The sequence below is a fragment of the Musca autumnalis genome, unplaced genomic scaffold (assembly GCF_047663935.1).
Source record: "Musca autumnalis isolate F117 unplaced genomic scaffold, ASM4766393v1 scaffold_1, whole genome shotgun sequence".
NCBI classification, from domain to species: domain Eukaryota; kingdom Metazoa; phylum Arthropoda; class Insecta; order Diptera; family Muscidae; genus Musca; species Musca autumnalis.
In genome coordinates, this window is record NW_027411644.1 from 218,190,544 (window position 1) to 218,203,354 (window position 12,811).

Sequence of the window (12,811 nt, forward strand, 5' to 3'; positions counted from 1 at the left end):
GAAATTCTCATCACCTTTACAACGATGTAAAGTGATACCATGTTTCGTGTTCACAAATGCCTAACAGTGACCTCTTTCAGTCTATCGGCGAGGAGAGTTAACACACAATCGATAATTAAAAAAACTGAATTTGAATTGACTTTAGCATACTGTATTATTTTGTATGTAAACGAAATCAAAGAATATTACATATGTTACTTATATATGCAAGTAAAAAGTAAAGTACATTTGGCTAAAGTATGTTCTTCGATAAAGCATACTAAATTTAAATTCCTTTTCACAGGAATGGACATTTTTATACCCTACACCACTATGTGGGGAGGGTATTATAAGTTGGTTTTGCCCAAAAAGTTTGTAACGCACCGAAATAATGGTCGTAGATCCATACTTATATATACCAAAATGAATGTCTCGACGAGCTGAGTCGATCTGGCTATGTGTGTCCGTCCGTCAGTCCGTCCGTCCGTCCGTCCGTCTGTCCGTCAGTCCATCTAAACCTTGTAATCACGCTACAGGTCGCAATTTTGACCGGATCGTCAGGAAATTTGAATGTTGATGGGGGTCCCGGAGGGGAAGAAGCCTATTGATTTTGGTGATGGTCGGATAATATTTAGGGGTCGGAAAGGGCAAAAAACTTAGGTGGATAAAAAGACAACGTTTTTTTCCAAAGCAAATATCTCAGCTTCTATGTGGAGTATACCAAAAGCAAAACCTGACAATTAAAGTAGAAAATATCACCTTTCTAATGATGTAAAGTAGGTGCTCGTAGGTGATCAAACAACGAAGATATCGCAATAGTAGCAAATAAAACGCCAATTTTCATTTTTGCGATTTTAATTATATTGACGAATATGACAGCTCTAGTTGTAAACTTTCCAAAAGCAAAGCCTGACTATGAAAGTAGAAGATCCCGTCTTTACAATGATGCAAACTAGGTCTGCGTAGGTAACCAAATGACGGAGATATCGCAATAGTCGGTAACACATCCCATTTTTCTATTTTTTTTGGAAATCATGCTATAGGTCGCAATTTTGATCGGATTGTCACGAGGGTTAATGGGGGTCTCACAGATGAAGAAGCCTATTGATTTTGGTGATGGTCCGATAATATTTAGGGGTCGGAATGGGCAAACACTTATTTGGAGAAAAGTCAACATTTTATTTCAAAGCCAATATCTCTGTTTCTTTAAGAGGTATATCAAAAGCAAAACTAGGCAAGGAAAGTAGAAAATATCACCTTTACAACGATATAAAAGAGGTTGTCGTAGGTGGTCAAATAGCAGGGATATTTCAATAGTCGATAATGCATCCCATTTTCCGATTTTTTTGTAATCACGCTACAGGTCGCAATTTTGATCGGATCGTCACGAAATTTTGGGGGTTAATGGGGGTCCCAAGGAGAAAGAAACCTATTGATTTTGATGATGGTCGGATAATATTCAGGGGCCGGTATGGGCAAACACTTGTTTGGAGAAAGGTCAACGTTTCATTTCAAAGCCAATATCTCTGTTTCTTTAAGAGGTATATCTAAAGCAAAATCTGGCAAGGAAAGTAGAAAATATCACCTTTACAACGATGTAAAGTAGGTTGTCGTAGGTGGTCAAATAGCAGAGATATGGCAATAGTCGATAATGCATCCCATTTTCCGATTTTTTTTGTAATCACGCTACAGGTCGCAATTTTGATCGGATCGTCACGAAATTTTGGGGGTTAATGGGGGTCCCACAGAGGAAGAATCCTACTGATTTTAATGATGGTCGGATATTATCCAGGGGTCGGAATGGACAAAAACTTATTTGGAGAAAAGGTCTACGTTTTATTTCAAAGCCAATATCTCTGTTTCTTTAAGAGGTATATCAAGAGCAAAACCTGACAAGGAAAGTAGAAAATATCACCTTTACAACGATGTAAAGTAGGTTGTCGAAGCTGCTCAAACAACAGAGATATCGCAATAGTCGGTAATGCATCCCATTTTCTGATTTGTTTGTAATCTCGCTACAGGTCGCAATTTTGATCGGATCGTCACGAATTTTTTTGGAGTGGATGCGGGTCCCACAGAGTAAGAAGCCTATTTAGTTTGGTGATGGTCGGATAATATTCAGGAGTCGGAATAAGCGAAAAGCTTATGTGGAGGAAAGTCAACGTTTTTTTCTTATGCGAATATCTCCGCTTCTGGTTGGAGTATTCCAAAAGGAATACCCGTCAATGGAAGAAGAAAAGATCTCGTTTATATTGATGAAAAGTATGTTGGCGTAAGTGAGCAAACCGAGATATTGCAAAATTCAGTAATAAACCCAATTTTTCCATTTTTTGTAATTACGCTACAAGTTGGAATTTTGATCGGATAGTGACAAAATTTTGGGGGTAGATGGGGGCCCCACAGAGGAAGAAGCCTATTGCCATTTGGAGACAAATTCAAAGTTTTATTCTTTGTCAATATATCGGCTTCTAGTAGTGGTATTCCAACGGCAAAACCAGTCAATCGAAGAAGAAAATATTACCTTTACATTGGTGTAAAGCAGGTTGGCGAAGGTGGTCAAACAAGGGAGATACCACAATAGTGGGTAATGCATCCAATTCTTCCATTTTTTGCAATCAGGTCGTATTTTTATCGGATGGTCACGAAATTTTGATTGCTTATGTGGGTCCCAGAGAGAAAGAGGCATATTATTTTTGGTGGTAATCGTATTTTATTCCCTAAAAAAAGTTTACCAGTGAAAAGCTTATGCACAGGGGTAGTGGTGTAGGGTATCACATGGTCGGTCCCATCCCGACTATAGCCTTTGCTCACTTGTTTTATATATACAAACTCACTTGTTTTATGATACAAAATATAAAAAAAAACAAGTGTCGGCTTCGACAGAGATATACCCTCACCCTATGAGAATTGAAACTTTCATCTACGGTCAGATCGAATGTATTTATGGCCTTTTCATTATTTTGTGCCCTTTTTTGGACATTTGAACTTGCCGACGAAAATATGGATTAGGATTAACGTTCAAAAGGGTTGCAGAGTTGGTGCTTAAAGAAATGAACCGACATAGTCCATTATGGAAGTGGATGTTATTTTGGGAGTCATATCTTTTCGATAGATATCGCGTCCACTAGTCATTTCAATGGGTCATCGTATAACATAATACCATGGAAAACATAATACCGCTGTAAGCAGGACAGTGAATACAACTTATTAAAACAAAAATCAAAGCGATTCGAGAGCAGGTCCTAAACTGAACATTTCCAAAATGTTGTATGGGAGGTACCCGAAGGAGTGGGCCGATTAGGTCCATACTAGAACCTCATCTAAGTCTGGTAGAAATTTCACGATGTGTAAAGTATGGACCAAATTGATTAAAGCGCTCACAAATTTTCCGAACTTTTGTGGGGGAGGTACCGGAAGGAGTGGACCGATATAACCCATCTTCGAACATAAACTAAGTTTGGATGCTGTTGAACTCTGTTCCACAACTAGTTTAAGTATTTGAATTTAACGAACCCAATGAAGTACAATTTGAACACACTAACAGAACTGCATTAGAACTGTTAAATATGTTAATTTTACATCAATGAGCTTTCACTCATTTACTATGTTTTTCACCTGATTCCATTTGTTTCGCTCTATATTTTTAACAAACCAAAATGTCTGCAATCAGAATGTCTTGTTACTTGTTAAACAGAAGCCAAACTATTAGGTTTCAAGGAACTCAATAAAACCCGCAACATAATTTATATTTGAAATTACATCCGCTGCCTTTTATTTCCACAAAAAATCAAGCACTTTACAATTCAACGAGTTGCCACCGCTTCAACTCTAAACCAATTTACAGTCCATTTAAGGCCAACTCTGGGAATTGTACATGGTCCTTCGAGCCGGATCCTCCGGGGGCAGATTTCAGCAAATTCGTCTTTGTTCACAGAAAATTCAAAAGGGTTACACCCACTTTACACGAACGCCAAAATAAAGTGTTAAAACAAGATAGGGTTTGTTTACAGAAATTAAAAGGACTTGCACTTTATATACACTAGCGCATAGATAAAGGGTTTGAAAAAATTTGTCCTCCATTTAACGCATATCAAATGAAAAACGAGTTTTATTAAAACATGTCTGAGGTAAATGAATCTCCAATGTGATAAGTCAAACAATCAAGAAGGAACCTCCTGTGTCTCTGTTTCTAAAATAGGCTGATTTTTTCGTCACGTCTCCTCACAATGTCCTTTAATAAACTATTCCAAAAGGAATAGAATATCAAAGCATACCCACTTGCAATCTTGCAAATTATTTGCTGTATGACGTGTTTTTCATAAATCAAAAACCAATGGTTTGACACTGTGCTTAATTTTATTGGAAATTCACACGTCAACAAGATTTCTCGCTTGGTAAAAAAGGTTTTCACAAACAGGTTCAAAAGTACATTGCGTTGCCTGGTATTGTCCTATATTTAACATCAATTTGGCCCAAGGGAAAAATGTCAAAACATCTTTATTAAAAAAAGAAAAAAAATTGAAAGAGAAACAATAAGCAGGAAACTGTAGTTTACAACAACCAAACCCAAAAAATATAATAGCGAGAAAACGAAGGAAGATATATTAAGTGCAAAACAAACAAAGAGAAGTAACCTCAGCACTACAAAGCTACAGTATCCAGTACATAGCACAATAGGTGATGAACAAAAAATAATTGAGTGCGCACAACTTCGTATGTGAATCAAAAATGTGCGCAAATTTTAACATCAAAAGTATTTAAAAATTATCTACTGCAAACGTTTTTCTGATTTCAATTCTATGGAGTATGCATCAAATAAATCCTTCTAAAAAGGTTAACCATCCAAAACGCCATAATACTAAACTGGCTATAAGTCACTTAAGCACTTGATATGATTGTCGTAAACAAGAATTTGGAACAAAAACAATGTCTGTGTAAATCCGCTTTGCATCATTTAAAATAGCCGTCAGCTCAAAAATCATCAATCGTAATTCCGAGTGAATAAGAAAGAAACTGCAAGAATCCTGAAAATCTTTAAAAATTCTTCCTCATAACGTGCAAAGGGTTACAAGTTTGAGTGCAAGAAAATATACTCTTCAACGAATGTGCTAGGAAAAAGAAGTTAAATTTCTTCTAATTTTCTTAATTGCTTTCGTGTTGTTATTGATTGGGTACGTTTTGTTTTCTTCGTTTCGGCGATCACTGCATATTCATACAAGACTTTGTGAATCAGTTGTTCTTTTTTTCTTTCTGTGGCACTTCAGCATATGAATAATACAACAACCATAAAACCCGGATTACTTTAGGAGGTAAAACATAATTGTCAGCTAGCAAAGTCGTAAAATTCCACGAAACCAAATATTACATTGCAGTTATTATCATTATCGCAACATCCAAACTTGCCCACGTTAAATGCAACAAGCAACAGCTGTGAATTGAAATTTTTTGTACTATGGGAGAGAAGAGTTGACTGTGGTCAGCACCAAAGAGTTTAAGAGTACATACAATAACATACTGGATAGAATTTGTAGAGGAGGAGTATCACGGAAGATAATTTTGGATGCACCCATAAACAAAACCATTGTGAGTACAGTACAAATCAGGTTTATAAGGTACGTTTAAATGTGCATGAAATATTTCGTCATTAAATATTCCATTCATCACTTCAATCAAGGGAGTGGAGTTACACTAATTAAACAAAAATTAATCATCGGTCCTGGGAATAACGTAAGTCAATGTACTATCATTCTTTATTCAGGGTTTGAATCCATAAGAGACAAAACATTAAATTGATACATTGCTTTAATGAGAAATTTCACCCCTTTATATAAAAAAATATTGGATATCAACAATTTTTGAATACTACAAACTATCTGCTTTTCTTAGTACACTCGAATATTCTCGATTTTCAACACTAGTTGAGCGCATCAAATTATATTGAAAAACAAATTTGAAGTTTCCATTGGTACTCCGAAAAAATTAAGTGAATTTTTTTTCGCATTCTTTTCCGTAATTTTCTTAGACTTGCTATTACAACTGGTTTACATTTTGTTATTGGTTTTCAGTACACTCTATTGAGTAATAGTTGAGGTTTCCAGCGGTGATATCGGTTTCTGTTTTCGGCTACTTTTGAATTAACACAAAGGTTGTTTCAAAATTTCTCAGTCTGGTATATATGCGTAAGATTTTCAAAATATTAGTTTGGCAAGTCATTACAACAAATATTGATCGAAAATCCGAAATTTTCTGATAATACTTTTGTTCATTCTGCTTATACGTTGCAGATTTCTAATTTAGAATATTCCGAAGGGAATATTATCGTATAATTAGTAACATCTTCAACTAATTGAACTAAAAGCTACTTGGGAAGATTTTTTTTTTCAACCTACAACTGTTTCTAGTTCATTATGGCCACTGACAGTAACAGTACCCTTGCCCCTCAGAAATTTATTTTCTTTTCCGACCAAGTGATCACGTTTTGTGCTGAATTTGGCCTAATTCCGATTCAGGATCACACTGGGTCTAGCTTACAAGTTGAACTTGATGATTTGGAAAGACGTTGGCGTCAACTTGTAAACGTGTATGAAAATGAGATGACTTCTGCTGACCCCACTTTAACAAAAGAGGCCAGAGGAGAAATCCATGGAAAATTTACAGAATGTTGTCGATCCTATAAGGAATGTAAATCCTCAATACTTGATCTAATTAACATTGAGCACCAAAAACTTCTGACCTCTGAGCCCAAGTCTAAAGAAGAAAAAGTTTCCAAATCTAGCACAAGTTTTTCATTAAAGTTACCGCCTTGTGACACTGAATTATTCAACGGCGGCTACGACAAGTGGCCTAGTTTCAGGGATATGTTTACCGCTATTTACATTAAACATCCCGAATTGTCACCCGCGCAAAGGCTCTTTCACTTACGGGCAAAAACAAGAGGCGAAGCCAATCACATTGTAAAAAGATTTCCTCTCACTGATAGCAATTTCGATTTGGCATGGGAGGCTTTACGTCAACGCTTTGAAAATAAGCGAATTTTGATAAATCATCAGTTGAGAAAGATCTTTGATATTGATCACGTTTCTTCGGAGAAAGAAAAGCCCTTGAGAAATCTCCAATATACAATCAACAATTGCTTGTCTGTCCTTCGGACGTACAACATTTCGGTGATATCGTGGGATCCAATTTTAGTTTATTGGGTCTCTTCCAAATTACGCGAGGATACACTAACAGCTTGGGAAAGTTCTCTTGCAAACAATAAAGAAATGCCCTCGTGGGATCAACTAGACGATTTCATTACAAAGCGTCTAAATATGATTGAATCTGTTTCCGATATAAGAAAGCAGAATTCGCATTCTTCTAGTTCTCAAAAAGTTGCCTCGTACAATACTTCCGCTTCCACTGAAAGTTTTCAAAAAACATGTAAAGCATGTAAACAAATTCATCCTTTAAGAATTTGTTCTAAATTCCGCGCATGGCCGTTGTCGGATAAAAGAAAATTCGTGTTCGATAATAAGGTTTGTGAAAACTGCCTGTCATACGGTCACATTGCCAAAAGATGCAAAAGTGAACATCGTTGCCAAACATGTCGTCAATCACACCACACATTACTCCACCCTGATGAGAATAATAACAGGACTTCTGTTTCAACAACCGCGGGTCCTCGACCCAACCAAAGGTGGCAACCGCAAAAATCCGCCTCCGCTTACCATGTTGAAACATATTATGATGAACAGCCGACCACGTCAGCTGCCGCTTACTCGCAAATTCAAAATACACAATCCCACTTCTCTCAATCAGGAGAAAGAACTGTTTTGCCAACTGCGTTGATTGACATTGAGCATCAAGGACTATTCTTCACCATTCGCGCGTTCATTGATCAAGGTTCACAAGAATCCTTTATATCAAGTCGCATTATAAATCGTTTCGATATTCCAACCAGAAAATCATTCACAATGATTTCTGGACTTGGTGGTACTGTTCTTGAGAATTCCTCTAAAAGTTGCCAAATCACTCTAACATCTAGACAATCTGACTTCAAGTTGATTACAACCGCCATCGTAGTATCCAGTCTTAACCACTTAATGCCAGCTTCTCCTACCGCAATTTACGATTTCACCAACTTACAGAAATTACAACTGGCTGATCCAAACTTTTTCAAACCTGCTCCAATTGACATGCTCATCGGTAGCGACGTCTTACCAAGAATAATAAAGCCAGGTTTGGAAAAGAATGTTTCTGGTGATCTTTTGGCCCAAAGTACTGAATTTGGGTGGATAGTAAGTGGTAAACCCACTTCTAACTCGGTTGTCTCGTTTGCATCTTGGACGGCAACAATTGATCCACTGAATGAAGAACTGAAAAAATTCTGGGAACTTGAAAACATTTCTAATGAGAAGACCTTGTCCGCATCTGATATATGGTGCGAAGAATTTTACATGAACACTGTTACTCGAAGAGCAGATGGTAGATATGTCGTAAGGCTACCGTTCAAACAAAATTTACCATGTGACCAATACCTCGGGTCTTCTCGACCTGCCGCAATGGGAAAATTCTTAAGAATGGAAAAAACACTGGAAAAGAACCCTGAACTTGCAATAGAATACAATAATGTACTTGCGGAATACCTTACGTTGGGTCACATGAAATCGACCACAAACACCGAAATTGTTCAAAATTCTCATTTCCTCTCATATTACTTGCCCCATCATGCAGTTGTGAAACCTGAGAGGACTTCCACTAAAGTCAGGGTCGTATTCAATGCATCCAAAAGAACTGCTAGTGGATTATCATTGAATGATATTCTATACACTGGACCCACATTGCAAAATGAACTAATGAACGTTATTCTTCGCTGGAGATTCTTCAAATATGTCTTCAATGGCGACATTCAAAAAATGTACCGCAAAATATTTGTTCATGAAAAGGATCAGCAATTCCAACGAATTTTGTTTCGATCTTCTCCTTTAGAAAAAGTTGAAGATTATTCCTTGAAAACTGTCACATTTGGGGTAAATTGTGCACCGTACTTGGCGATACGAACTTTGCTTCAATTAAGTGATGATAGTAAAGACTCACATCCAACAGCATCGCAGATCCTCAAGAGTCAAATTTACGTGGATGACATCTTATCTGGTGCTCATTCACTAACCGAAGCAATGTCGTATTTGCATGAGGTGATTGATTTGTTACATTCCGGTGGTTTTCCCTTGAAAAAGATCACATCAAATCATCCTCAAATACTACTAAATCTGCCCCCGGAGGATCTTCTTAGCGAAGATTTCTTACGGCTAGAAGAGGTCAGTGAAACTAAAACTTTGGGTATTCAATGGAATGCCATTTCCGATCATTTCTTTTACAAGGTGACACATTTCGATTTACCCACTGCTTCCGTAACAAAACGAAAAGTTTTGTCAATAATTGCAAAATTGTTTGATCCTGCTGGATGGTTGGTACCCATTATCGTAGTTGCGAAAGTGTTGATGCAACAACTGTGGATTGATGGTACTAACTGGGACGAAGAATTAACACCTCAGTCATTTGAAAAATGGAACGTTTTCATATCAAATTTTTCCCAGATCGAAAAGGTTAAAATTCCACGTTGGATTCACTTCTCTCCTGCAAGTAAAATTCAAATACACGGCTATTGTGACGCTTCCGAAAAAGCTTATTGTGCCTGTTTATATATCAGAGCTACCTCCCCAGATAATATTACGCATACCAACTTACATGTTTCGAAAAGCAAAGTTGCTCCTTTGAAGACTTTGAGTCTCCCAAGACTAGAGCTTTGCGGGGCTGCCATGTTGTCAAAACTCATCAAATCTGTTTGCCAAAACGTGGAAATTTCATCACCAGAAATATATTTGTGGACTGATTCTACAATCGCCTTATCGTGGATCAGCAAACCACCTTCCCATTGGAAGACTTTTGTTGCAAATAAAGTTTCCGAAATACTTGACAATGTGGGTAATGCCAACTGGAGGCATGTTGTTTCTGCTGACAATCCTGCAGACCTTGGCACAAGAGGATGTACAGCTGAAGACCTAAAAGCCAATGATCTTTGGTGGCATGGGCCAAAGTGGTTAGCCATGGAACCAGAACATTGGCCAAAATCCTATACAACCAAAGAGTCAGAGCTCGAGAAAAAGGTTTTTTCCTTACACGCAGAAGTGGTTGGTGATACACTACTGGAAGATTTTTCATCACTAGCCCGAGCTCTCCGAGTCTTTGCTTATGCATTCCGTTTCATAAATGGATGTCGAAGAAACACTATTGCTGGATTACAGAAAAATTTCATACTTTCTCATGAAATAACTGTCGTTAAATATCACTTTATACGATTGGCACAATTGGCACACTATCCTTGGGAATATCAGGCGTTAAAATCTACCCAACCGATACCAAGAAAAAGCAGATTACTAACCTTAAATCCATTACTCGATGAAGCCAAATTACTTCGCGCTAATGGACGCTTAGTCAACACTTCCAATAGTTACAATGAAAGACACCCAATTATTCTTCCGGAAAAGTCTCGATTCTGCAAACTGTTTATTGAATACACTCACACTATTTTACTTCACGCTGAACATCAAGTAATGCTACGAGCAATTCGACAAGAATTTTTCATCATCCGTCTTAAAAGTGCCGTTCGATCCTGTATTCGCAATTGCCGAACTTGTACTATATACAAACACCGCATGCAAAACCAAATCATGGCCCCATTACCAATCGAACGTTGCACATTTTCCCTCCCATTCACCAATACCGGACTTGATTTTGCGGGACCATTCGATCTTAAAACATCCCGTCTACGAAATTCTAAACTCCAAAAAGGTTATGCCTCTATATTTGTCTGCCTATCAACTAGAGCAATCCATTTGGAAGTGTGTTCTGACTTGTCCTCTGAATCCTTTCTTGCAACTTTCAGTAGATTTGTGGGTCGAAGAGGTCTTCCGAGCAATATATTCTCTGACAATGGAACTAATTTTGTGGGCGCAAGCCGTTCTCTTGCCAAGGAATACAAAACTTTCCTCCGATCCGCTGAACAACATATCTTTCCAAATACAATTTACATGGTTTTACTTGGCATTTTATACCGCCACATGCTCCACACATGGGTGGTTTGTGGGAAGCCGCTGTTAAAAGCATGAAGACACATTTGAAAAAGGTCGCAGGTAATACCAAATACACGTATGAAGAATTTTCCACATTATTGGTGAGAATTGAGAGTATTCTGAACTCTAGGGCGTTGTCTCCTCTAACTGAGGAACCTAATGAACTTATTCCGCTCACACCTGGTCATTTACTACAAGGGGCTCCTCTCGTCGCTACTCCTGAACAATTTACTGATCACTTATCTCTCATGAATCGATGGCAACGCTTGAAAACAATTCAACTGAATTTCGCTAAACGCTGGAAGGATGAATACATCACTACACTTCAACGACGACACAAATGGAAGCAAACCCAGCGAAATTTAGCACCTGACGACTTCGTTGTTATTAAAGAAGATAACCTTCCTCCGACAGAATGGCAACTTGGCAGAGTCATTAAAGTGTTTATGGGAAAAGATTCCAGAGTTCGCGTAGCCGAAGTTCGCACGCAGAACGGAATCATTGTTCGCCCACTGGTCAAACTTTGCATTCTCCCAAATTGCTAATTTTCTTTCCCTATGCTCACACATTTAATAACATCTTACGTTTTCAGCAACACACCTTTGCCTAAATGTCGCATATGTCACGAGAGACATTTTATCCGATCCTGTCCAACGTTTCACGACATGGACGTTATAAAAAGGAGAAACATAGCTCAGCAAAAAGAGTTTTGCTTCAATTGCTTGTGCACTGCCCACAAAAGAGAATGGTGTCCCAGCAGGAAAACCTGTATGGTTTGCCATAAAACCCACCATACTCTTCTGCACATAGACTCAGACGCAAAATCAAAAAACGTTGCAACGAGAAAATCAAAGCCTCATGACTCCAGTTCGGAACCAGAATCTCCACCTAAAAGGAAAAGTCGTCCTCCTTAACGTAACACATCCCCCGTTCCAAAACCGTCTACGTCGACGGCAGCGAAAAAACACCACCAGAGCAGGCCAAAATCCAATGTGAGTGATCGCTTGAGTTGTCGTACGAGGATCCACGTTTTTTTGCCTACCGCACTAGCAAAGGTCTTGACTGCGGAAGGTTGCGACAAGGTCAGACTAATACTGAATTCGGGGGCAACACAAACGCTGATATCCGTTAAACTGGTTGAGCGACTACAACTCAAAATAACTCAGAAAGCCGGTCGAACGTTCACAGCCATAAATCTTCAGTCATTCCATGACCAAGCCGTCAAAATTCACGTCACTGGAGAAGTCCGTAGTCAGCTTAATACGTCTTTACCAGAATCCACCAAAGATAAGAATCTTCAATCCCTTTACAACCATTTAACAGACTTGGCCGACCCTCATTTCTTCAATCCCGTCAACGTCGAAATCGTGATTGCCAATGACCAAATTCCAAAGATCTTAAAGGCTGGTCTTATACAAACCTCATCAAACATGCCCATTGCCCAGAGTAGCGCCTTTGGTTGGATCATATTCGGAGGCTGCCAATACTGAATAAAACTTCAACAAAACGGGCCGGCATGTTGAACTCTGTTCCACAACTAGTTTAAGTATTTGAATTTAACGAACCCAATGAAGTACAATTTGAACACACTAACAGTTCTAATGCTAAATATGTTAATTTTACATCAGTGAGCTTTCACTCATTTACTATGTTTTCCATCTGATTCCATTTGTTTCGCTCTATATTTTTAACAAACCAAAATGTCTGCAATCAGAATGTCT

At 38.2% G+C, this 12,811-nt stretch overlaps 1 protein-coding gene across 1 annotated transcript; it reads left to right on the plus strand.

The window, feature by feature from the left end:
- Nucleotides 1-6,386: 6,386 nt before the first annotated feature.
- On the plus strand, nucleotides 6,387-12,580 carry LOC141390534 (uncharacterized). The gene is made up of 2 exons (XM_073963481.1): nucleotides 6,387-9,600; nucleotides 12,141-12,580. The coding sequence occupies exons 1-2, from the start codon at nucleotides 6,387-6,389 to the stop codon at nucleotides 12,578-12,580; spliced, it is 3,654 nt and encodes a 1,217-aa protein (XP_073819582.1).
- The last annotated feature ends 231 nt before the right edge of the window (nucleotides 12,581-12,811 follow it).

Coding starts and splice junctions, on each gene's coding strand:
- LOC141390534 (XM_073963481.1), top strand. CDS start 6,387: ATGGCCACTGACAGTAACAGTACCCTTGCCCCTCAGAAATTTATTTTC. Junction 9,601..12,140: donor GATTCACTTCTCTCCTGCAA/GTAAAATTCAAA, acceptor CTACCGCACTAG/CAAAGGTCTTGACTGCGGAA.